The 24,257-nt window shown below is 35.2% G+C and overlaps 1 protein-coding gene across 4 annotated transcripts in view; it reads left to right on the top strand.

Annotated features, from left to right (window-relative positions):
* The window catches only part of NBEA (neurobeachin), a 474,839-nt gene that overhangs the window by 370,749 nt on the left and 79,833 nt on the right, over positions 1-24,257 (top strand). For all 4 annotated transcript variants that reach the window (XM_027650993.1, XM_027650984.1, XM_027650977.1 and 1 more), the window contains 4 exons: positions 2,586-2,703; positions 3,597-3,699; positions 9,061-9,176; positions 17,812-17,924. In XM_027650993.1, the coding sequence (XP_027506794.1) occupies positions 2,586-2,703; positions 3,597-3,699; positions 9,061-9,176; positions 17,812-17,924 (450 nt within the window). The remainder of the gene's footprint in view (positions 1-2,585; positions 2,704-3,596; positions 3,700-9,060; positions 9,177-17,811; positions 17,925-24,257) is intronic.

Genomic DNA, 24,257 nt, shown 5'->3' with positions numbered 1-24,257 from the left:
TGAGGATGGTAATTGAATTATAGACTCCTTCCTTTCCTCTGATTTCCTATCTGTTCTGCTGTTGTACTGGAGTGCTATCTTAAGTCATTCATTTCATAGTGGGCTGAATGTACCTCTGTGTAGTTACAATTGCTTTATACTTAATTAAATAGAGGAAGGAGTAAAAGGCAACCAGTATATGATTGATTGATTTACTGTTGATCTATAATAACTAAGCTGTGGTATATATCAATACATCATAAATGTATTACTGTGAATCATCTAAAATGCTAATACATAGGATATAGCCAGTATTAAATGTTTTTCTTTACAAAAAAATAACTAGAAATATTTTTACATGAAAAGTGATATCCCAAAGCATGGTGTTTTGTCAAGAAACTAATTCTTTGGCAAATCTTCTGGCTGCTGTAGATCTGGTTACACTTACATACATTTAAACTCCTCTCTCTAAGAGACCGTTCTCATATTTTAGGGTTTTAAACTTGAGCACTTTCCTTCTCTGTATGTTAAAAACCTGTGAATTTACAAAAATTGTATATCAGATAGAATCAGAATACATTCAAAGAAGGAGGGTGCTTAAATCTTCACAGTCATTGTTCTTAACCACCTGAATTTCACATACATGATACCAGCTGTATCCTAGCATCTGATCTCAAGGAAAAAAAAGAAACAGGGAAAATTTGGTTTTTTTAGCTTATCAAAGAGAAAGCTAAGCAGTAACTGGATCCAGTCTGTAATTACCAACACAAGAAAAAGTCATCTGGTACTAGAAGACTCACAGACAGAGATACCATGGGACCTACCGGAGTTCAAAGTAAAAATAAGGTGCAGATTTTTAACCATTGCAAGAGTTTAGCCTATGAGGTAGTATTACACAACTGGCCTGTGACTGAATGGAAGGAGCATATAGTTTCTTGCATATATCTGAGGGATCTCCAAAGAAATCAAGCCCCTCACCTTCTTCCAAGCTGTGTTTAATTAGGGTGGAGATCTGAGTTGAATGAAAGAGTGCCATCAGGCACAGCGTTGTTCTAATTTTTGTCTGTAATTTATTCTAATGTGAACAGTAGAGAGGAATGAGTGTGTTCCTCTGACCAGTTTCCATCATGGACAGAATTAACATTTGAACACTCTTCTATGCGCTGAAGCGCATTTGTATTATTGCTGTTGTTACTGTCATCTCTGAAATAGACTCATCATGGTTATGAGAAAAAGGTTGTACACCAAGAGCACAAATTTAAATTAGCTTTTTCATATATGAAGACGTTGCTAACTTGAAGCTGCATCAGTGAAAAAACTGAAGGAATACAATTCCCATTACCTCAAGCATGAGGGATCACTGACAGCAGCAGCATATGGTCTTCCTAACATTTCCCTATTCAGAAGCTGGGGTAGGTCATGATTACAGAAAGTAAAGATCTCTGAACGAATAGAGCACTGCAAGCTGGTGTACTGACAGTTTCTATGTACCTAATGGAGAACAGGGATATTCAGTCTCTCCAGTCTGAAACCGTTTTGCATTTCTCTTTAGTGAAGGTGTTCATTCTGGTTTTTTCACTGAGGCAGTAACTCTCAGTGACTGCAGCCTAGGCAAAGGCAGAGTCAACAGCCTGGGAAATGCAGGTTGGTGTAGTGAGGGTCCCTGTTCCAGACAGTTGACTCCTTGTAGGAGTGTCATGGCATAACCCACCTGAGCAGATGTGGAGGGCTGAAAGCAGCCTTCCATCTAATGAAAAAGATTGGAAAAAGGTTGTTTTACAGTGCATGATACTGATGAAATGGTAATCCACAGAGGAGATAAAGCTGATACCTAATTAAATTGTGTCTTTTTTTTCCTATTTTCCTGAACATACTGAACACTGAAAGAAAAGTGAAAAATATTATTTAAGTATTAATATCTAGTCTAAGATCAATACATTCAATTGAGAAACTGTCAAACTGGAAAAACAATGCTAATTTTTAACTATTTTATTTTAAAATATTTTCACATTATTTTTAAAATACAAAATTACAAATAATTAAATTTTGTTCATGGTTTGGGATATTAAATGTAATTAACTTTAGAAAAGTGACTATTGGCATACTGTTCTGGCTAATTTTTATATTTATTAATGGAATGGAGGGACTTGTAATTTATGACCCTGAACAGAGTGTGAATAGCAAGTTATGATTTTGGTTGTACTTTGCATAAGACAGTCTCAGAAGTAAATCTGTTATCTGATAGATTACTGACAGTGGTGTCATGCACACTGTTGGAAGAAAATACAGCTAAGCATGATTGCAACTGTGTCCATTTCCCTGTGCTTGCTTGTAGAGGTTGAGTTTGGGGTTTTTTGGGGGGAAAAGAAGTTGATGTGACTTATGAGAAAAATTGTTTTAGGAATATCAGGTTATGGTACTTACTAGTATACTTCATTGCATTTCTTAAAAACATTTAAGTTCATTTTTTTACTCATGGGTTTTAAGTGTTAAAGAGATATGATTAACTTAACCGTGCTTCATTGATGGGTAAAATTTCCTGTCTTCTTACACAATATTTTGTTGAAAAATCCAGCTAATAGCTGTCACCTTGACTTTCTTTAAAGGTCCTCGCCTATACTGAAGGCCTCCATGGAAAATGGATGTTCAGCGAGATTCGGGCTGTCTTTTCAAGACGTTATCTTCTCCAGAACACAGCTTTGGAAGTGTTTATGGCAAACAGAAGTAGGTCATAGTTACATTTGTTGCATAAAAGTGTGCTAGTAGTTATTTTGTGTGTTATTTATTATCTTAGAATTAAAACTCTGTACTTCCTTCAATAAAGTGCTTAGATCTGTTCAATAATGCTTATTCTTGCATATATTCAGTGCAAATTGTGTTAAAATCAATCACATAGATCATTCTCACTGCCTTCTCTGCAGCAGGGAGATTTATTTGCAAAACCACATCACTGCAATTGGTAAATTCTTCAGATGTTTGATAGGAAATTTGCTTTTTCTATTGTCTCACCCCTCTCCTCAATTTCCATAATTATTTTAGTGAAAAATATAAAGAGATAATTCCTTTTCTAATTATAAACTGAGTTAAAGTAAAAAAGTACCAGATAATAAATAAATAGATCCACTCAGTTTTCTGTATGTGCTATTATGAATGGTTGGTGGGTGGTGAGTGGCTGGTGAGGTGTGTCAGTGGTCTTTTGCCCTGAGAAGCTTAGATGTAAGTTTTGATTTCAACTGGGGAGGGAATTAAACAAGTCCTTGGCCCTATGTGTTTTAATGCACCAGTTAGAAGACCAAATGCTGTGCCAACTACTGAACAACTTCTCAACCTGATAAGAGGCCATATGGGTTAATAGTAAGCTGTGGTTCCTCTGAAATAAACAACACTCAGATCTTCTGCAAAATGGGAGAGTTAATGCCAAAACGTTAACCAGCTAACTATACACAGTTGTGAAGTACAGGAAGAATTTCTGTTGTACCTTGGATCCCCAGGAGGATAAAAGTGGAACTGACTTCTCTCCCCAAACAGAAATCAGAGCATTTGAAAAATATATGCAGATGGAGAAACAGACATTCTGCAAATGTTTTACTATACCATATTTTCTTTTCTTCATTTAGCTTCTGTTATGTTTAATTTTCCTGACCAAGCAACAGTGAAAAAAGTTGTGTACAGCTTACCACGTGTTGGAGTAGGAACCAGCTATGGTTTACCACAAGCCAGGTAATTTAATGAAAATAATTAGTATATTTTGTGTTTATTATTTTATTAAGCTGATGTTTTTTGAATGTCCATCCTAGAACATTATTCCTGCCATGAAACTCTAGATTTTCTCCTTCTTAAGGTTACTTTGATAAACTTTACTTGCTATATGGGATAGAAGTAAAATTATTTTAAATTAGATTATTAGATTTTTTTTTCCACTTACAGGAAATAAGTACCTTCCAGTGAAAAAACTTACACCTTATCTCTTCAAAGTCTGGTTTCCAGTCAGATTTTATAAATTTATAGGTAAATGTTCATCCTTGCTTTGATTGTTATGCAGGATGTGGAACTAAACTTGACTAGGTTTTGTGTTTACTGAATATAAATTAATTTTTACTGTATGAATGTGTGTGTATTTTACTTAACTGCTTATCAGCATAGTGGCTATTTTACAACTTCCAAATTGCTTCTATACATTAGTAATGCATTATTCTTCTTCTGTTTCCAAAATTAAGGAGATATATTTTAGAAAGACCAACTAAGGTTCAGTCTTAGAGATTTTCAACATCAATATCAAATCAGCCTATGACCAGAAATAAGGCTGGAAATTTTGAAATCCTATATTATAAATGTATTTCTATTTCAGTGATACGTAAGATGATCTTCATGTGTACTTCACTTAGTCGTAGGGGGGAGATTTCCCACCTGACTTTTTTTTTATTTGCTTTTTTTGTTGTTTAAGGGGTTTTTGTTTAGAAATGTGTGTTCAGACCCAAAATTGTTTTTGAGGGTGTATCAGCAGAAATGTGGTGAAAAAATTTTTAGGTTCAGGATTAACTTCTGGTCAAAATGAAACAAGAATAAATAAATATAAGGGCGAGAGGAAGCAGCAGGAAATTCACAAAATATAGTGCTTTGGGTTCAGGCATCCATTTGGCTTGATTTGGTCAAAAACCAGTGACTTACTCATCAGTGTAATGTCTGGGGTGTATCTTTCTCTTTCTTGAAGTCATTTCCTACAAACTAAGACTTCACATTGTCCTTGTTTTATCCCACTGCAAAATGTGGAAATACTTTGAAGTGTCAAAGCATTTTTAGAACTGGAGAACTATTTCATTCCCAGCTGAACATCATTCCCTGTCATGAGCTGGAGAGTCTCATGATACCTAAAGCTTGATCTCCTGAATGTGCTGAAGCTTTTAGGCAAACTGCCAGATTTCTCAAGTTTTCATTGAGATCAAGGAGAATTTGGGGCATTTATTTGGAAAGCACATCTTGTTAATATTTGCATTGCTCTTCCATATACTCAAGCTAAAGGAATTGCTGTCTCTATGTGGAAAGTAATAGTATTCTTTTCTGAAACAGAAATGGCCACATGTTCTAGCACAAACAAAATGCAAATTTCTCAATCAGAATTTCTTATCTACAGTGACATTTTTTACTTTTGAAATTCATCTCCTTTGTGCATTATTCAGTGAATAATTGTCTGAAAAAGTTTGTTGATATATAATTATTTAGAAAAGTTTCAGCTTCAATATAATATGTAGTTATTTCCATACCTTTTTGATTAAAGTTCAATTTGAATCGAAAATGGGCTTGCTAGCCTTCAGAACAGATCTGGCATATGGTAGTGAAGTTGTTTTTCTTTCTTTCTTTTTTTTTTTTTTTGTGTAATCATGGTATGATTTATGCACAATAAAGACCCTGTAATCATGGGTTTTTTCTTTTTTTTTTTCCCGCTGTCTACATACCATTGTTGTCTTCACTAGGATTGCAGTGGAATAATTGAGAGGAAATCTGGCTCTATAACTGCTCTGTAGTTAATCTAATCTTTTGTTGATGTTAGAATATAGTTTCCCTTCCTATGAATATGTTGGCTCTGGCATGCTAATTTTTAAAATTATGCTTATTTGTATAACTAAGAGAGGTAGGAATTTTGCTGAGTAATCAAAAGGAGCTACTATGCTAAAATGCTTTTTTTATCACCAATTTTCCAGCTTAGGCTGTACTTTATTTCAACAAAAGCAGATCTTTCTGGTTGTTTTGCTTAATTTCTTTAGTTTTATTTATGTAAGTAATATTTCCTCTCTGATATTACTCTGATAAACATGTATTAGTGATGAAAAGATTCTGAAGAAGTAAATTACTTTTAATGTAGTACAATTGACTTCAAGTGCATTTCAGTTTTCATTGTGAAATCCTGCAATTCACAAAGATGCAGTTGATGAAGTAGAAGGAAATAGCAATATTTATGCACTAATGGCACAAAGTATTGGAAGCAGGTAAACCAGTACGTCTTCCTGAAACCTTACAGACCTGCTGTTCTGAGCAAGTCTCCACTTTGCCACTTTGCTACCTTTTCCAGCAACCTGCTTTGATTCAACAAAGTGTTCAAGCCTGTGCCTAATGTTACAAAGAAGTAATTACATCCTTAAAATCAGTCACATGTTGAAGGATTCAGTCTGATTTGGTAATCAAATTAGTCTGTCTTTGATAAATGCATTTTAAGTGTTCCTGAAACACATTGCACTGATTGTAGTTTCCTTATGACTTTGACAAATGTACAACTGGGCAGACAGTGCTGTGCCTTTTAACTTACTTCTGCAGGTCCATATGATTCTGCATAGGTAGGGTAGTATCCACATTTTTACCATGCTTTTATCAGACTACTTTTGAGGGTTTTAACACCTCAGGTGTAATTTACTGATGCCTTTTTTTTTAAGGATAACACCAAGTTTAGAAACCAACTGTGAGCTGCCTGATGGTTTTGTAAGTGTGCAGAGATCAAAAAATTGGTAAAAGATACAGTATCTTACTTCACCACTAAACATATGCTGGCACCTTCACTGAAATTCTGTGAGCTGTTAATGCATTAGAGAAAACCATAGCTCCAGCTATTTAAGCTAAGAAATTCAAATTATGAACTTTTTACTGCAAAAAATGTATTTTGAGAGTTACCATAAGTATGTTCAATATCAGCTTACTAAATTAAAAGTGACTGTGAAAAGAGTTATGTCATACTCCACATATGGAATATATAACATCCCTTCCCTCAACAAAACGGCATGAAGTGTTTTCTAAACACATTTAAACATATAAAAGTTGAAAAATTGGATAATTCCGTTGTACTTCAGAGTCTTCTGCAGTTTCCATTTTGAGTAGATGTTTCATGGTTCTCTAGAAGCAAAGGAAGCACATTCATTTCTGTGTCTTCATATTGGTGATGGCATATTGAATAGAAAAATAGTTTGATCAAAGTTGGGTGGATTTAGCAAAACAGAAAACAGTGGGTCTTCCTGTGTTAGCTGAAACAAGCAGGCGTGGAACCAATTTATTGTGCATAATTTTTTCCAGTCTTTGCTGAAATAACTGTGAATCTTTCAAACACCTTAGATATGGAGTAAATAAGGATGTTTTTTACTATATTTTGATTTTCTGTAGAGTGTGCTCAAATCAGGTATTCAAATGTGAAGTCCAGCACTTGACAGTTTATAGATTTTTGAGACTCCCTAGAAAATTGCGAATAAAGTCTAAAAGCAGCTACTAAGCTGTACTGATGCATAAATATTTTGTCACGGGTGGAACACAAAGTCGGTGACAGAAATGCTTTGTAAATTTAATGATCTCCTTAGTATTTTTATTTTCTGTGTTGACTAATTTGTGTGTAGTGTTAGTTAAAATTTTCTGGGAACAATATGTCTTTGAGAGTTCCACTGTAAAACTAATTGTTAATCTATAAAATGCAATATAAAATATGACTACATTCCAATATTTCTTTAGATACTTGTTTCATAAGAAGTGTAATAGAAATAACTTTAAAACATTTTGTATTGCCTCCTGTGTACTAGTAAAGTGTACTTACCTTTGGCATCCTAGAGTCTACTGTAAAATAAGGCTAGTCAGTGTGGCAAGACCCTATGTCCTGCTATTTGGGTAAATACTCTTGCATGGTCATTTCTGTATGCCCTATTTGTAACCTGAAGTATGGCAGACATTGACAATCTGCCCACTTGCAATTTAGACACAAAATTGTGCCTGTACGCGCCAGTCGCATACCAATACTCATCATTTCTCTGGAAGTAGAGTTTAGTGCATATATAGAAGTATGTACATGTGTCTTTAGAAGTAGATGGTTCACAATTTGCATATAACTTTAAGAAAATACTCAGCATTCAGAGTCTAGAAAAAGTACAGTTAGTGTGCTTAGTGTGCAACTAAAAGCTGAAGCATTGAGTGTACCTATTTACTCTTGACAAGCTATAGAAGTACTACTAGATACATTCTTTAAATTCAACAAATTCAGACTATACATTGGAAACCCTCTTTGTTGTTGTTGTTTTTAACATGTATAAACATTTTCCTTATTTTGATACACTTATAAGACCTAAATTTCTGTAAAAAAATGTATCTGAGGAGATGAATATTTTCTCCTTCCAAAGATTTTCCTTGTCTTTTTTTTTTTAGGCAAGAACTATTTTCTCTAGAAATGAGTTGAGAGCAATGAACCTGTTTCTACTTTTTGCAGATTCTTTTCTTTAATACATTGGTCTAGACTGACTCTAGTCCCCTATATTTTACCAACCAGGGACAGTATATACAATGGGTAATTTAGAACTTGGTGTATGGTATTTGGTTATTGTGATGTTGACAAATTGAATGCAGAAGAGCTTAAGTTTTCTGCTTTTCTTTTCCTTGGCATGTAGTTTGATTCTCTCTCCCTTATCCAGTCATATAAGTTTTAGAAAATGTGTGGAAATTATCTTAAAAGCTTCTACTCCTCTTCCTAATTTGAATTAAATACAATTCAGAAGTCATTATGGAGAGAGAGACGAACAGGTGAGCAGATAACTGAGTAAATCCTGTTTCTTTCAGAAACCAGGCTATAAAAAGAAGTCTTGAAGCTTACTGGGATATAGGAAAGGATCATGGGTAGCTGACCGGAGAAGAGGTGCACAAATTGTGTAATAAATATCTTCAACCCATGTGATGGAAATATATGGCACTTTAATCTATCACTCACTCACCTTAATGAACTTATCTCAATATATACCTTTGAAACAGGAAATTGGTATTCCTCTTTTCTTCCTGCTAGACAAGCCAGGCACCAGGAGGTCTGCAGTTCTTTTACTCCCGGTCTTTTAACCAGATTCAGAATAAAATAAAACACAACATATTATTCTGATTTATTACAATGCTGTAGTAGTGGTAAAATAAAATATAGTTCTTAATTTTATCCATTTCTCAAATAAGGTAATAGTATCTTCTTGACATAAAAAAGCCTCTGAGAGAATCTGAAATTAATCACACTAATTATGTTGCCCTACATCTTAACATTTAAGATGACTCTTAAAAAAATAATTCTTTAAATGTATTTCCTAGGAGAATCTCTCTGGCCACACCCCGACAGCTTTATAAATCCTCCAACATGACTCAGCGCTGGCAGAGACGGGAGATATCTAACTTTGAATACTTGATGTTCCTCAATACTATAGCAGGTAAGGCTTCTGACGATTTAATCCTTCATAATATGTTTGTTTGTCAAAGTCTTAAGCACCGTGACTTGATAGAATACATTTATCCCTCTAGAACTCAGCTGCAGCTTTGTGATAGATTCGGAAACACACACATTAAATTTTATCAGAAAATGCACAACCTATCACTGAGACTTTAGATTCATGTGTTGCTGTGGAGGCTGTTCCTTGCTCCCCTTCTGCCATTTCCTCTGCTGACAGTTTTGTCTGAAGCTTTATTAGAGTCAACAAACCATTGCCAGAGAGTGTCTGGAAATAATAATGGGAAAATGTAATTTCACTACTTCATCATTCTCTGCAACAGCAACTAGACAGCAGAATAACAACAGTATTCTGCCTAGTACGGATGTCACCTGGATTGTGGTATGATTAGATTACAGCATCTTTTCTCATTTAGTTCTTTGAGCTGAAGTATAATATCAGATTAGGTATTTAAAATGAGAAATAACTGCTGTAGACATCCATTTGTTATTGGCAAAAGAAGAACTTTTTTGGCAATTGTCATTAATTAAACATTCACAATGATATTATTCCTTTCACCTTTCCCTTTTCTATGTATTCTCTCCTATGGTAATTTTAAATGTAAAAATGTTTTTTAGACCATACACAAAAATTTCCGCGAGGTTGTCTCCTATTATGATTCCTGCCTGTAGCACACATGCTGCTTATAAACCTGCCCGTGGAGAGCCTTCCTCAGACATTTCACTTCAGTGAACTTTAATTTGAAACCCAAATTAAATTCCACCAGGCATCACTTTGTACTCCAGTGTTACAACTCTCATCTTTACTTGGTCCTGACTTTTATGCTCAAGGTTATCCTCAGACCAGATATAAGATACATGTCAGTGTGAAACCTAAAAGTAGCACTCGTTACACTGACTAGTCTGAAGACAGTCACTGCATTCTGCCCAGTAGGGCAGTGGCAGAATTCAGGAGCTGTCAAATTCGCTTGCTTTGAACCTTTAGGCTTTTGCTGCTGTGCATATATGGTAGTCATCTTCCATATATCCAGTCTTATGGATATTAATAAATGTGTCATCAAATTATCCCAATGTGGTACAGAAGTGCTCCTACTGAACAGTTGGAAATCTGAGGGCATGTTTACCTTATGCAGTGAAGCAAAAAGCGGAGTCCCTGAAACTACTGGACATCTGGGTTGGAAAGTCCATATGGTGAAGTCCAATGAAGGCTCACCAGCTTGGTTCCCAAGCATTATAGCTACAGTTCCGCAGTTCTCTGCTGGAGGAAGGAGCCTTGCTGAGCGTTTATTGCCTCTGGCACAGTGCCATGAGAATGCTGCTATCCTGATTCTGGACACTGGCCTGTCTCCAGCTGCTTCATGGCTCTTTAACATCAGCTGCCCTTCTGGTGATGAGGAAGTACAGGCAGAGCCTTGCAGGCTCTCTGACTGCCTCACCCAGACTTGGAGGATTTTTCTGGAGAGCTAAGAAGGTAGCCTAGGTCCCCTCAGTCCTTGTCCAATACAATATTGACAGAAAAGTCCTTTGCTTGTAATTTCCTTTTTATGTATTCATTTCTTCCATAAGCAGTGAGACTAAACTCTTTAAATGAGAGTACACAAGAGCTGAGCCAATTTTTTTATAAAATATTTTTCGTTTTTAATCAGTTTAAAATTCCAAGGTCATTTACTTTTAGGTACATCAGCAAAGCATGCAAACCTGGAAGACACCATTATGTCTGAAGTCAATTAGGAATTGCAGTGACACTTGCATTAAGTATTCATCAGTAAACAAAGTTCAGCCTGGAGAGATTCCTCAGAGTATCTCAGAGGTCCCAAAAGAAGTGTTTTTTGACCTTTTGTTTAATACTAATAGTGCTGGGCATGTTTTATAGCCAAACACTTTGGGTGGTTGTACAAGACAAGTTTCTCTTAAGTCATCCGGTAGCATTCATCTGCCTTACAACAGGATGGCTTGATATTACCATTCTGGGTACCACCTGCTATGGCCGAAGTTTGAAGGATTACTGACTATTTGTTATTTTTGATGTGTATTCATGAGTTTGTGTTGTATTTGGAAAAGTAGATTGGTCACTACCTTTGGAGGGTCTCTCTCTGACTCAAAGCATTTAATTTCTAGCAAATTTATGTGTATTAGTCTTATACCGGTAAATCTCATAGGTTCATATAATCTCGTAGTTAACTGTATAAGCTCTATTGCTCATTTCACAGCATTACCTACCATCTTATAAAATCTTTCAGCAGTACGTGATTTTTTTTTTAATTATAATCAAATTTATTCTCGATAGCTGAACTCCCTGCCAGTGACACACACCAAACTGACTGAAACCCAAAAGCAATTCTAGACATGACAATAAACTTGTTATTGCAGTTTGGAACAAACCCCAAAGTTGTCTAACTTTTTGACAGAAGCAAAAATCCCCCCAAGTTATGTTTTGGAAGATCAATCTAGTTTTCTTTTCTAATGAAGTCTGTACTTCATCTAGGTAGCTGACTTCCAAAAACTCATTAAGAACTTGGGGGCATTGCAAAGAATCTCATCATAAAGTTCCTGGCAAACCAGAAACCCACCCACAATGGAGTGCACCTGAGCTCCAAGTCCAATCACAGGGAAGAAAGTTTCAAAACCTAAATATATGTTAGACAGCCTAAAAGTTCTCACATCCCCAAGCTGATTACTCCACTATTGCATGGCATGGTACTGCCACAGCCTGAGATCTGGGAAACTGCAGGCAGCCTGAATGACACTGCTGCTTTTACAGCTGTGCCTGTATTTTCTGTAAGTCTTCCGTTGAAAAGCATTCCTCAAAAATATTCCCTTTACAAGAAATAGGTGTTTTCTGATGAAGCACTAGAAAAACTAATAACTCTACCATAAATACAGTACTGGAAACAAAGTACCTCTAGTACTTGTTGCCCTAGTTTTGATAAGAGTTATATACACTGTTTTGGTAACTATCCAGGTACATCTACATTAAACAGGCACAAATTCTTATATGCACTGTACACAGGACCCTCAACAGTCAGAAGAAAATACAGAAATTTCTATTTTGTATGCAAAGATAGAATAGTGAGTATGCTTGTGACCTCCTTTCCTAAGTGAAGACATGTATTTTCTTTTTTTTCTTCTTGGAAATCCAATTTCCAAATACATTTTTAATTATACTCTTTTGTAATGAGATTCCATAAGAAATATTTTCTTAAAAATTGCAACTTCTTTGCCAGTAATTGTTCATGTAGGCAGCGATGACCTAGTTTCGGAATATAACTGTTTATTTAAGCAGCATCTTATTCTCTAACAATATTGTTGTTCTTAGCTATTGAGAAATATACGCATCAAATTTTTTTTATTCATGTCACCATTTAACTCCTACTGACTTATTCAGCATATCTGAGCTGTAGCTTAGTCAGAAATATGGAAGTTTGACACTTCAAAAAAATGTGGGTTGTCTGCTGGTAAGTAGATGATGAGTAAGGTCACTTCACTGTTTTTCCTTCTCATCTTAGTAGATGTCCATTAACAGTGTGGATCTTTTGCTAATTCTTTGTAGTTTCCCTTTTTTTTTTTTTACAATGGTGTTTATTTAATATTTAGTTCTTACAAAACAGTATGAAAGCACTCCCATTTTCTTGTGATCCTTTTCTGAAATTACTCAAGAACCAGTAGCCTTGGAAGAGAGACGTTCAGAACTAAGGATTCTGACACCAGCTCATTTGTTTCGTTTGTGGCATCATGCAGATGGGTCCTTTCCCACAAGAAGTCTTTTGCCTGCTTGTTAATACTGTTAATTACATAGACTGGTTGGACTCTGAACAACAGAACCACTGAAATAAATATATGAATCTCTTCTTAGATCTCTCCCTGTTTTACTGGTATGTTTATCCTGACAAGAATGGCTCCTGGCTATCCTGTATGTTCTTCATGTTTGAAATACCAAAGTGTCCCTTTGGAAAAAATCCATCTTTCTATGACTTTTGTTTTAATCTTTACGTCAGCATCTGAAATGTTTCCACACTTCATATTTAGTTTAACTGTTTCTGCTGTGATGTGTACTCACGACTTAATAACTGTCTACTTCAGCTCTCAAAGATCTCTCTTTCTAGTTTATTTCCTATCCAAGTATATATGATTGTTTTCACTTGAGTTGGTTGGCCTGATGTCTCATTGCAATTACAGTTCAAAATCGCTCTCCATCTTCAAAATTCTATAAAGTCTTGTTTCAACCTGTTTCTCTGGCCCTCTAGTTTCAATTTTCTCACCTCCCTATTCTGTTTCCAGGCTCTTCACCTCTTTCTTGCCCTCTTTTCTGGCTCAAGCATATTTCATCATGTTTACAGCTCAGGGTTTTCCTCCCAGAGGTAAACACTGCACTCTGCTGCTTATCAATCAGTCTCAGTGTTACCCCTGGTTTTCGTCCTGGTTGTGTAGACAAGCCTTCCTGGACACCTTCCCCCTCCTCCTATGTATTTCTTTCTCAGGGATCCTTTTGCTTTGAAGACTTGGAAGCAGCAATGATTATGCTAATTGTCCTTTCTGCATGGGACCAGCATATGTGTCAGCTGAACCCTCTGGGTGATATAGGAAACAAGTAATTGTTACTATTCTCAGTTACAAGGTTATTGAAAAGATTACTTATTGAAAAGAGCACTTAGTAGTAATCCCACCACGGCAAAAGGGATCAAGAATAGTGGTAACAAGAAGTCGTTTTGTAATATGGTTGCAGTGCTCACTCTTTTAGTTAGAAGTCTAGTTTTCAAGTCTATTTCTCAGTATTTAACTGATTCCTGCTGAGTTTTTCTTTTCAAATTGTAGTATATTAAACATGTGATTGCATTTGTATTTATTTGAATTTTAAGTCTTTTAAATCCTATATACCACAGCTTTTAAAAGAAATGGAGAATAATTACCTCCATAATTCTTGTGAGCAATTTCTTGTAGTGGAAAGAGTATTATTTTTAAAGGTTTGTGGAAAAAAATGACATCTTCAGGTAGGTAATAAATTCAGATGAACTTCTTCCCCCTCCCCCCTTTTTTTTCGCCTGTTTAGCTTTTTCCACTTTTTTGCTCTGTGATGTACAAGCCCTCACTGGTTAATTATGTATATATTTAGCTACTGCATGTGTTGGGCTTATTATTGTCATCTAATTAGATGTAACTTGAACTACTTGCTTCTAGAAAAATCATTAAAAATTCTTTCCTAATGACCTAGAGATGACAAAATGTCTGTAAAGTGTGAAGAAGCAGACAAGCACAGGAACATCGCTCTTAAAGAGTGTTAATCCAGATGCTGCAATCATCTAATTAAACAATATTTTGCTGTCATTAACATTTTCACCAAGGAATTGCAGTTATAATTTCTTTGTCAGCTGTCTCTAGCTCACTTTACCTTCAAAACTGAAGTGCCATATAAAAACATTAAATTGGATGGTTTAATTAAAAACTTTTGTGTTTGTTTTTTTTTAATGAAGAAACATATCCAGTGTTTCTGAGATCTCATTTACTATGCCTCATTTTTATTGTTCAAATAGATTACTGTCACAGGCTTGCGATATTTAATATTCAGCCTTTAATATTAATCTCTGTAAACCTACTTGAGGGAAATCTGAAGCTTCTGAAAAGGTATAGAGCCTACTGATAGTGGTACAGGTTTGATGTTTTATATTTATTTAGCTAAAGAAAGAACCAAATAACTCTTGCTGGAAGAACCAGACAATTGATGAGATGGCTAAGTATATTCATCTGCTGACTTTATTCTGAAAATCATTAATTTTGAAGCCATAATTGATCAAGACAGCATTCCTAATAAAGTGAAACCACTTATATTTATGCATGTCTAGAATTATGGACTTGTAATCCCATTATAAGCCTAGATCACTGTCCTCCACTCAGATAAGTATAGATGTAGTGTCTTGACTTACCATGTAGGTTTGGTGTCCTCTCACAATTTAATTTATAGTTCATGTTCTTGAGTCCATTTTATTTGTTGATATTAAGAAAAAAATTGTTGTATTAATAAAAATAAATCATTAACTTTTTTATTAAACAAATTAATAGCTATTCTTAGTAGTTAATCTCTTCTTAAATAAAACATGTTTTATAAATATTGAAGTAGGAGAGAAGAAAATATTTTGTTTATTTTTTCACAAGACTATGCTTATATTTATCAAATACATAATCACAAAGGCTCCGTTGTTTGCCACTTATCCTACCTAAGCTGAGAGATAAGCCACTTCAAATTATTTCTCATTGTGAGGTAAAAAAATGCACACAGGAGTTACTGCAGTGTTCTGACATGGAGCTAATGTCACATGATAATTTCTTCTTGTGTCTGTAAGTAATCACTCAGCAAAGAAGAGCTCCTACAGAAGCTAGGCTCAGGATTGCTTTTTTTCTTGACCTATTCACAGATTTATGATTTTCCCATATGGAATAGGAACAAAAAGTCAAAATCTTTTGGTTGAATATTGAAATGAAATTGATATGAACTAAATGAAATAAGTATCAAAACTAAATAAAATCACAATATGAAAAAATAGCAGTTTTGAAATTAAAATTAATTTTGGATAACCCTACATTTCCTTTAAAAATTTTGCAAAAGGATGTTCTCACCTTTTCAAATGTTTCTATAAAGTGGTTACAGTTGAAGATCTTTGCTACTCTGAACTCTTTTCCATTGAAGTTTTGATTCTGAAGAATCTTTATTTTTGCTTATGCTTTGTAATAGACTACAGTCATCTCAGTCATTCTCTTCCTAGATCTCAAATTTCTTTTAGTCTGCTGTCTACATAAACACAAATGTCTTTCTATTGTGGACGCTTTTGCACACTCCTCTGTTAATTAAGGATTCTGATGGTGAGAAAAACTCTTATTGTATGAAGCTATAGTTTTATAGAGGCTATATTTTATAGAACTCTAATTTTGATAATCTCAAGAAACTTTGCAAGACATTTATAATTAAACCCTTACCAAAGAGGAAAATAATATTCTGACTTGATGTATGTGGAAAATGAGGCAGAGTTGTCTTTCTTCAAGACATATAGAGTCCTCTCCCAAAAATATAAAAGAATTAATATTCTACCAGAGAATATCTTTCCTTTTCCACCCTTATATGGATAAAATCTGGTATATTTCTTGATTTAGTTGTTTGATACATTCTTGTTCTGTCTAAGAGTCATTTTGCATTCATTCATTCATTCATTGTTGTTATTAAAGAAGTGGTTTTGTTTCTATCCATCTTTGTGTGTGTAGTGCACAGTGCTGGCACTGCATTTGTATCAAACTTGTATTTGCATCTCATTTTTTTTTATATTCTTCTGAACATCTATGTGTTCAAAGTGTAAAAATGAGGACACACAGTTATTAACAATATGCACTTTTCCTGTATTCAGTGAAACTATGTACAAAATAGAAACATACTTTTTGTTCAGCAACTTCTATTGAAAAAATAAGGGGTTTGTAGAGCAGTGAAAGTTTCACATTTCATTAAAGCAGAAATGATTTTTGTGGAGAATTGCAACTGCAACTCAGAACAAGGAAGCCTGTGTTTTCCTGTGCTGGGTTTTGTACCCCAGGAATCTGTCCAGAATATGCAAGGAAGCAGTTAGTAAAACAGGGCTGTAAATCTGCTGCAGGACTGGGAATTGTTAACCTGGATTATTTCAGTCTGCTAATTATATTACATAAACAGACACACACACACATGCACACACATATATTTATGACCGGATTCTGCTTTTTAAGACTCATGTTGCGTATTGTGTGGTTCTCACCATTTTCATAGGGTGGATGGTTCTGTACTAAGAAATTTCATTTGTCTTATCAGTAAAATGTTAGAGTCTACTAAGTACCGGAGAGCACAGAAATAGCTGCCTTTCCCAACACATTTTTCTTAGTGACAAATTCATATTTTTCAGTTTATTGCAGTTGCAGGTTGTTCTTTGAAATGGTATCTAAAGGTGGTTTTTGCACATTCGAGCTGCTGGGATGATAGCAAGGCTTCTTTCATGATTGAAGAGAGTGACCTGGGACAGTCAGCTCTGTCTTTTAGGGAGGAGAAATGTTTTTTATTTTCAAAGTGATTACAAAATAGTGTTAAAGCAAACATGGCTTTCACCACTTTGATTCCACAGTTGCAGTGGAATCTCACCACTTCTTCAGTGAAGAAGAGCCACAGGGAATAATGGGTTAATATGGACTATCTAGGATAGACCTAGATTTGCAAACCTCAAATTTAGTCCCTTGCTGTTTGGAGTCTCATTTAATCTTTACCAGCTATGATACTGCATAAAGTTACTAGGAAAATAGTCTAGTTCTTTTAAATTTCTACAGTCATGCTATAAAAATATCTTAATGGAAATATAAAAAGAAAATGTTTATTGGCATATGGTGTGTTTTAGCTGATCTTGAAAGACACTGTGCTCTTTATATTATGTTGATTTCTGTGTTGATTTCTGATTCAGCATAAGTACATCTGCTGCTTTTGTCTGGAAGATTTATACCTGATTCTGTCAAGTGAGGGGAACTGGGAACATGTGATGCAACAAAAGTAACCGCTAGATTGTTTTCCAACTGGAGGAGTGGACGCTGTATCCTAATTCTTAAAACTTTCTTTTTAATAGGACGAACATACAATGATCTGAACCAATACCCTGTATTTCCTTGGGTTTTAACAAACTATGAATCAGAAGAGTTAGACCTGACCCTTCCAGGCAACTTCAGAGATCTTTCAAAGGTATGCTTCAATTTTGTCAAAGAACAGTCAGCCAGTCCTTTTAGGAAGAGATTTTGTTTTATGTTTACAGTCTGGTTGCATGAGGTCTTAAACTCATAAAAGTCTGAAATAGACTTTTCCATTTTAGAATGATTTTGTAGTGAATCTCTGCATTATGGTACTTCCATGTCCCTGACTTTACTGGTTCCAAATCCAGGTACTTCTCCGTACCTTCTGATTTATGGACTGTGATTGCATCAGACCATTCGATCTCACTAATTATCTCCCCTAGTTTATAAAAACTAATCCTTTGGAAATAAAAAGCTTAAACTAATATTTCACTTTATTTTACAGTGACTAGAATACTAATATAATAGCAGCACTTCCTTTTGGTTTAATAATTATTTAGTAAACAAGTATTTTGTATTTTAGATCCTGGAGTATCTGGTCCCTATTTTTATTTGTTGAGCTTTTTCCCTCCAACCAGATTTTAGTGTTTTATAATGATAAAGTCTCTAGCATTCGTTTCTCTGATAGGATCACATTGTTGTCTATACCTCACTTCGGTACTCTGGTTGTGTCAACAGACTGGAGAGAAGGTCTGTCCTGGCCAAGCGTAGCAGAAACCTATAGAGGGGCTCTACTTTTGGCCAGCTAAAATAAAGACAAAAAACAGGGCTTGAAACCAAGTTGTGAGAAGTATCATTCCTGGTCCCTATCAACTAAGTGTATGCACTATCTCACCAGTGAAGGTGGGTGGGTAGTCCTTCAAAATCCCCAGTGTGAGGTTTCTGGTTTTTGAGTGCGACAGCTTTTTTACATTCTTACCACAGCTCCTCAGCCAGGAGGGAGAAGTTCCTTGTACAAGTTGAGTGAGGCTCAAAACCACAGGAAGCTGTGACTCACTGACTTAAGGAATGAGACTGGAGACAAGAAAATGACCCCCAAGGCCTGTTCCGCAGTCCTGTGCTGCAGCCCATGCTTTCCCTTCTGCTGCTGGTCAGTCATTAATGTTTCTGGGGCTTCTGCTTTAAGTCTGGATTTCTTTCCACCTCTCCCATAGAGCACATCCTGGGGAGCAGTGATGACATCCTGTCCTGGCTATGTCACAGTCTCATCCCTGTCAGAAAGAGTATGCTTGCAGTACCTCCACATGTATTGTAACTATTCTCAGAAGCCTGCTTTGTGAGACATCCAAAAAAATTTGAGTTGGACTTGAATGAATAATAGCAGATAACGATACCTAAGTTTTTTTCTCCCTTTTTTCTTAGACAAATAAATAAATAAGTAAATAAACCCAGAATTTACACTACATGCACAGTATGCCTCAGATAGAAACAAATAGGCTGATAATTTCCTTAGGTTTTGTAAAAGTTCTGACCTTTCACTATATTAGGTATGTTTCACAAATGTGTGTTTCAATTCTGTAACACTATTGTAATCTGTACCAAGAACAGTAAAAGATCCACAGACATGACTTAAATAAACACCTGTGATTATTTTACACTGGCTTGTTCCCTAGCATGTATAAAAGTATTGCTGGTTCAGAGTTGTTCAGAGTGATAAGCCTTGCACTTTTCAAAATCTCTCAAACTCACTTGCAAGTATTAATAGCACTGCGTGTGGTGAAGTGCAACAAGATTAGACAGTGTCTCATAAGTGCTTCACTAGGTGCTTAGTTTTGGTAGAATCCAAATTTTTGTGGCAGTCTACTATTGTATATAATTGCAACAGGAAGTGTGATAGCTGAATAAATAGATTTTCCTCATGAGTTAGTAAAGACTCATTATGGAATTAGTGCTTGTATAGCTTATTAAGTATCACTGCACTTTCGTTAGTGCTGTCCTTGAAAGGAAATGTAAAATCGAGTCCATGGCTATTTACTTTTCATCAAGAATCCATGCCACGTGCCCCTTTCGTTGCCCAATTTGATAACTGCATTCTCTTACCAAAAGTTATCAGTGGTTTCCTCCTGAAAAAGATAGGTTTTTGACCACTCAAAACAACCCTGCACAGAACTAGTATAGGAAAATATTCTTTCATTTCTGGGAATATTTGTGCTGCATTTATCCCCTGGATGTGTGAGAAAACCCATGTGAAATCTCTTAAGTGTTGTGGAATCCCTCAGGATAAAGGGGTTGTAATTGTCTATTTTTTCCAGTATTCATTATAGTAACACCTGATAGATTTCATTTCACCATAGTTTTAAAAGGAAAAATAGATCAATGATTTATTTTAAAATGCAGTGACCAATTAGTATGAAATACCTTACTTTGTCCACTTGGGCTGTTATGCATTACTTGCATCCTGTTTCAATTTTTGCATTATCAGTAAAAATATTCAAAATCAGAACATATCTGAAGTATTTCCCTGGCAATTCTGTTTTAATTTTCAATATTGTCCTGTAACTGTAAGTGAACCCTTTCTTTCGTTGTTAGGGAGGTGAATCCTGAGTAGCCTGGTGCTTAAATGCAAGAGTTAGTGATTTATTGTTCACATTATTGAACCAGGGTGTGCTATCAAGCCTCAGCCAGACCTTGGGGGCAGGCACACACAGCATCCTTTCCATGAGAAGCCACTTCCTTCTGTCGGATTTTACCCTGCAATAGAGAAATGTTTCTGCAGGTTTGATGGCAAATCCAAACCTCCAGCTAAATTGTTGATGGATAAAATCTCCATTGTCAGTTCCTGACCTCCTGTCTCCCTGCAAATTTGCCCTTCTTTGTTTCACAAAGCCTCAGTTGTTGATTTCTAGTAATTCTCCTCAAACCATCTTCTGAAATTATTTAGAATTCTCACACTATTGCATATGTGGTAGAAGCCCACAAAAGGAATTGAATTAAAAGAGAAATCACTTGTCATGCTTTGTTTCCTTGGTTTAAAGTACTTTTTGTAGTTAAATGTAGGTGCTAAATCTAACTTCTAAAATAATTATTTTGTGTATTATTACTCAAATTTCATACAAAGCTCCAATGTCAGTTCTGATAATTGACAACAATGCTTTTAAATTTTTTTAATCTTTGATTCCTAGGCTTTCTCTAAAAAATATGACACACTACCTTTGGGATATCCCAACTCATAAGTGACCATACAAGTCAAATGCAATTTATATGTTTCTTGAAGATGAAATTAGATGTGTTTGGCTTGCTTACTATCTCAGTAACAGAGTAAAACATATGCCTTTTTTCATTTGGCTCAAAGTTAAATATTTACTTTTCTGCAAAGCCATCTTGAACATGTAACTTGTCCTTTCCTTCCATGCCATTTTATTCTGGTTTAATGTAGTGCTCCTTATTGTGGTATTTTTACATCTAGATGTTGCTTGTTCTCTCAGAAAAATTACTTTTAAATATTAGTGTAAAAATTCCTCTGCCTTTTTCTTTGAAGTGTTTGAAAATTCCTTTATCAAGGCTTTTTTTTTTTTTGTTTTACATAGTTTTAGATTTAAAACCAGGGTCCATGGCCATGGAAGGTGCCATAGCAGTGAAATATATTGGACCTTCATTTGATTAGACAGTGTAGGTTCAAGTTTTATTCATTACATACTCTAGGCTAAAGGTTATATTTATTGTTTGACAGGATCAAAAGCTAATGAAAGAGGCTGTCATAGATACATAGCTTATCTTTTCACTATCAAACCACCAGGTGATCTGCTTATTTTCTTCTTTGTTGAGATTTCCTTTGGAAGAATACCTAGGATATCAATCATTAGTCCAGGAAATATGTATGCAGCCCTTACAGTACACTGATTTTTTGTGGAGTTCAACACACTTAAAATGTGGTATGGTTTTTTTTGTATAAAGTTGTGTTACTTTTCCTCCTAAATTATAGTGAACGCATGGTTTTGACATGCTGCATTGTCCCTGCTCATTAAAGTGTAAACGGGAATTTCTCCTCATTTACTTCCAGTCATACATCCTGTTAAATAAAATGATTTCTTCACCAGGCAAAGTAATACTAATATTGACATGTGTATGAAACATCACACGCCCATTCAGAGAGTGGAAAGAATTATGTTTTGTTAATATAGAAGGCGTTTGACTGATGGGTGGTGATAAGCATAACCACTTTTCCTTATTACTGTGCCATTTCAAGAAAAGGAAGTGATAAAGCCCCAAGGCTTCTAAATGTAATAATGGAAATGAACACATCCAAGTGTGAATATTTCAAGGCAACCACACTTAATACTTCCAAAAATGTATATGCTGTGGAATGGAGTTTATGGGCTTATTAAGAGCCACTTGCTGGAAAAATGAAATTGGCTTCTGTAACTTAAACTTCTATCTTTACCTCATACATCAAAAGAAAAACTAGTTTCATTCTCTTTTACTTTAAACCACACAATCGAACACAATTTTCTTAAATAAAAAGTTCATTTACTGTGTGAAACTTCAGTAGTTTGAATCGGGGATAACTCTGATATTATTGATATCTGCTCTTTATATCAGTACACTGAAGAAAAGCTGTTTATAAATTTGGATGAAATTACAATTTATTTTTAAGTTTAAAGTGCCGTCCTAAGATGTCCTACTTATAGGTTGTTGTTCAGTGGATGTTTTTTAATAAAAAAGCAAGCAGTCAGGTAAAGCTCAGTCAGTTTTCAACCAGAGCCAAATAAAACCATGTTCAATAATTCTTTTATAGTCACCTAAAATTTTGTGCAGTATGTTACAGAAAAAAAAAAAAAGATAAACAGATAAAGTAGCTGCTGCATGAATTAGAGTCAAGATAAGCAGACTATTTCAGTGGCTAGATAAACAGGATGCAACATTCAGTTCTGCTTTCATGAGAGAATGTAGTTCTATGAAGATAGCTGGCAAAGCTGTAAATAAATATTACATGAGCTAACATAACATGTCCAGTGGATATAAACACTAGATGTATTGACAATACTCTTGGTCAAAGACCAGATGTCTAAAGAGATTAGCCAGGTAAAAAAAGAATTACATTAATAGTAGTGTGTTTTTAATGTTAAAGTAAATACTTACTTTAGTTTTGAATGGAAGAAAGAAATCTAAAATAAACTCAAACAGAAGCTTTCAGTACATCAGAAGTGAAGTGGATGAAGAAACATGGTCACAGAGTGAGTTGTTTTATCTGTTTGGAGTAAAGAATATCCTATGAAACTATTTTATGGAAAGTTAATACTATTTGCTATTAAGTCCTTACAGAAGGGATTTTGTAATAAAAAGGCAAATGGTGTGTTTTGAAAAAACATTTTATGAAACATTATGGAAAGAATTTTTTATTTAATGTTTGGAACAATTTATTTGACTCAAATTCAGTTTCCGTATCCGTCTTATGGTTAAGATATGGACTGAGGCGCAGTATATAGATGGAGCTTTGCCTTTGTATTGTTTGTGCAAGTCATTTTAATCAGTGCATGCCGCAGCAGAATCTCAATGAAATGGAAATAAAATTATTTTCTTCCATTATATGAAGATATAGGGATTGATCCATAAACAAAATTTATCTTCATTTTATAACCATAGTATTAGGTTAAAAGCAAGGTAGTTGACTTTCTGGGCTGAGAAAGGCATAGTAAAGCTGTGGAAAACTGACCAAAACTCTATATACCCTACACATTTCACAGGAAATGAGAGAGACTACCATTACTGTAGAACCTGTCGTCTAGCAGCACACATGCCTTGTCAGAGTAAAACTGGTTTAGTTGCTAGTTTGTACAACTGAGATTTAAAATCTTTACAGAAAATCCACTGAGGGATGAACTGTTAATCATTACTTTGGGTAACAGCATTTTGCCACTTGGACATTAAGATAATGCTGAGGAAGCCAGGGCAGACCTTGCTGAATTTACTCCCTGCTATTTTAGATATTTGAGCATTTTCCATTATCATTTTCCATTATCATTTTCCATTAATGTGCAGAGAAATGGTTCACATCAGGGTCTCCATGACTGTAGAGAAAAGGCAGATCAGCTGTTCCTTGTATTACTTCACCACAGGCCAGAGATAACTGATGTAATGCTGAACTAGAAGCTGTAGAGTCATGTGAGCATGGGCAGCTCTCAGCTTTCATCCCCATGCAGTGTTGCATTGAGACAGTTGCCCTGCTTCTGGGATTCCAGTTGTCGTCTTGATAAATGGGGCCGTGTTTTTATGCTAATCCCTCTAGAACTAGCTGAGGAACTTCCAGCACACCTTTGTATTGCAAGCTATAGTCATACCTGAGGAATCTCCTCATGAATGCTGTAAAACTTTGTGGAATGAGAGAAATTAATCTGTATCTCTGGCTACCAGCCAGAACACTAGTTCATCCAATCCAGGATCTGTCCTGAGAAGGTGAGGTGAGACTTTGTAGCTGAAGACAAGCTCTATCTCACTTCTTTTTTTT

This window comes from Corapipo altera, unplaced genomic scaffold (assembly GCF_003945725.1).
Source record: "Corapipo altera isolate COAL_440 unplaced genomic scaffold, ASM394572v1 0, whole genome shotgun sequence".
NCBI classification, from domain to species: domain Eukaryota; kingdom Metazoa; phylum Chordata; class Aves; order Passeriformes; family Pipridae; genus Corapipo; species Corapipo altera.
The sequence above is the reverse complement of the archived record's forward strand: the minus strand, read 5'-3'. Positions and strand labels throughout refer to the sequence as shown.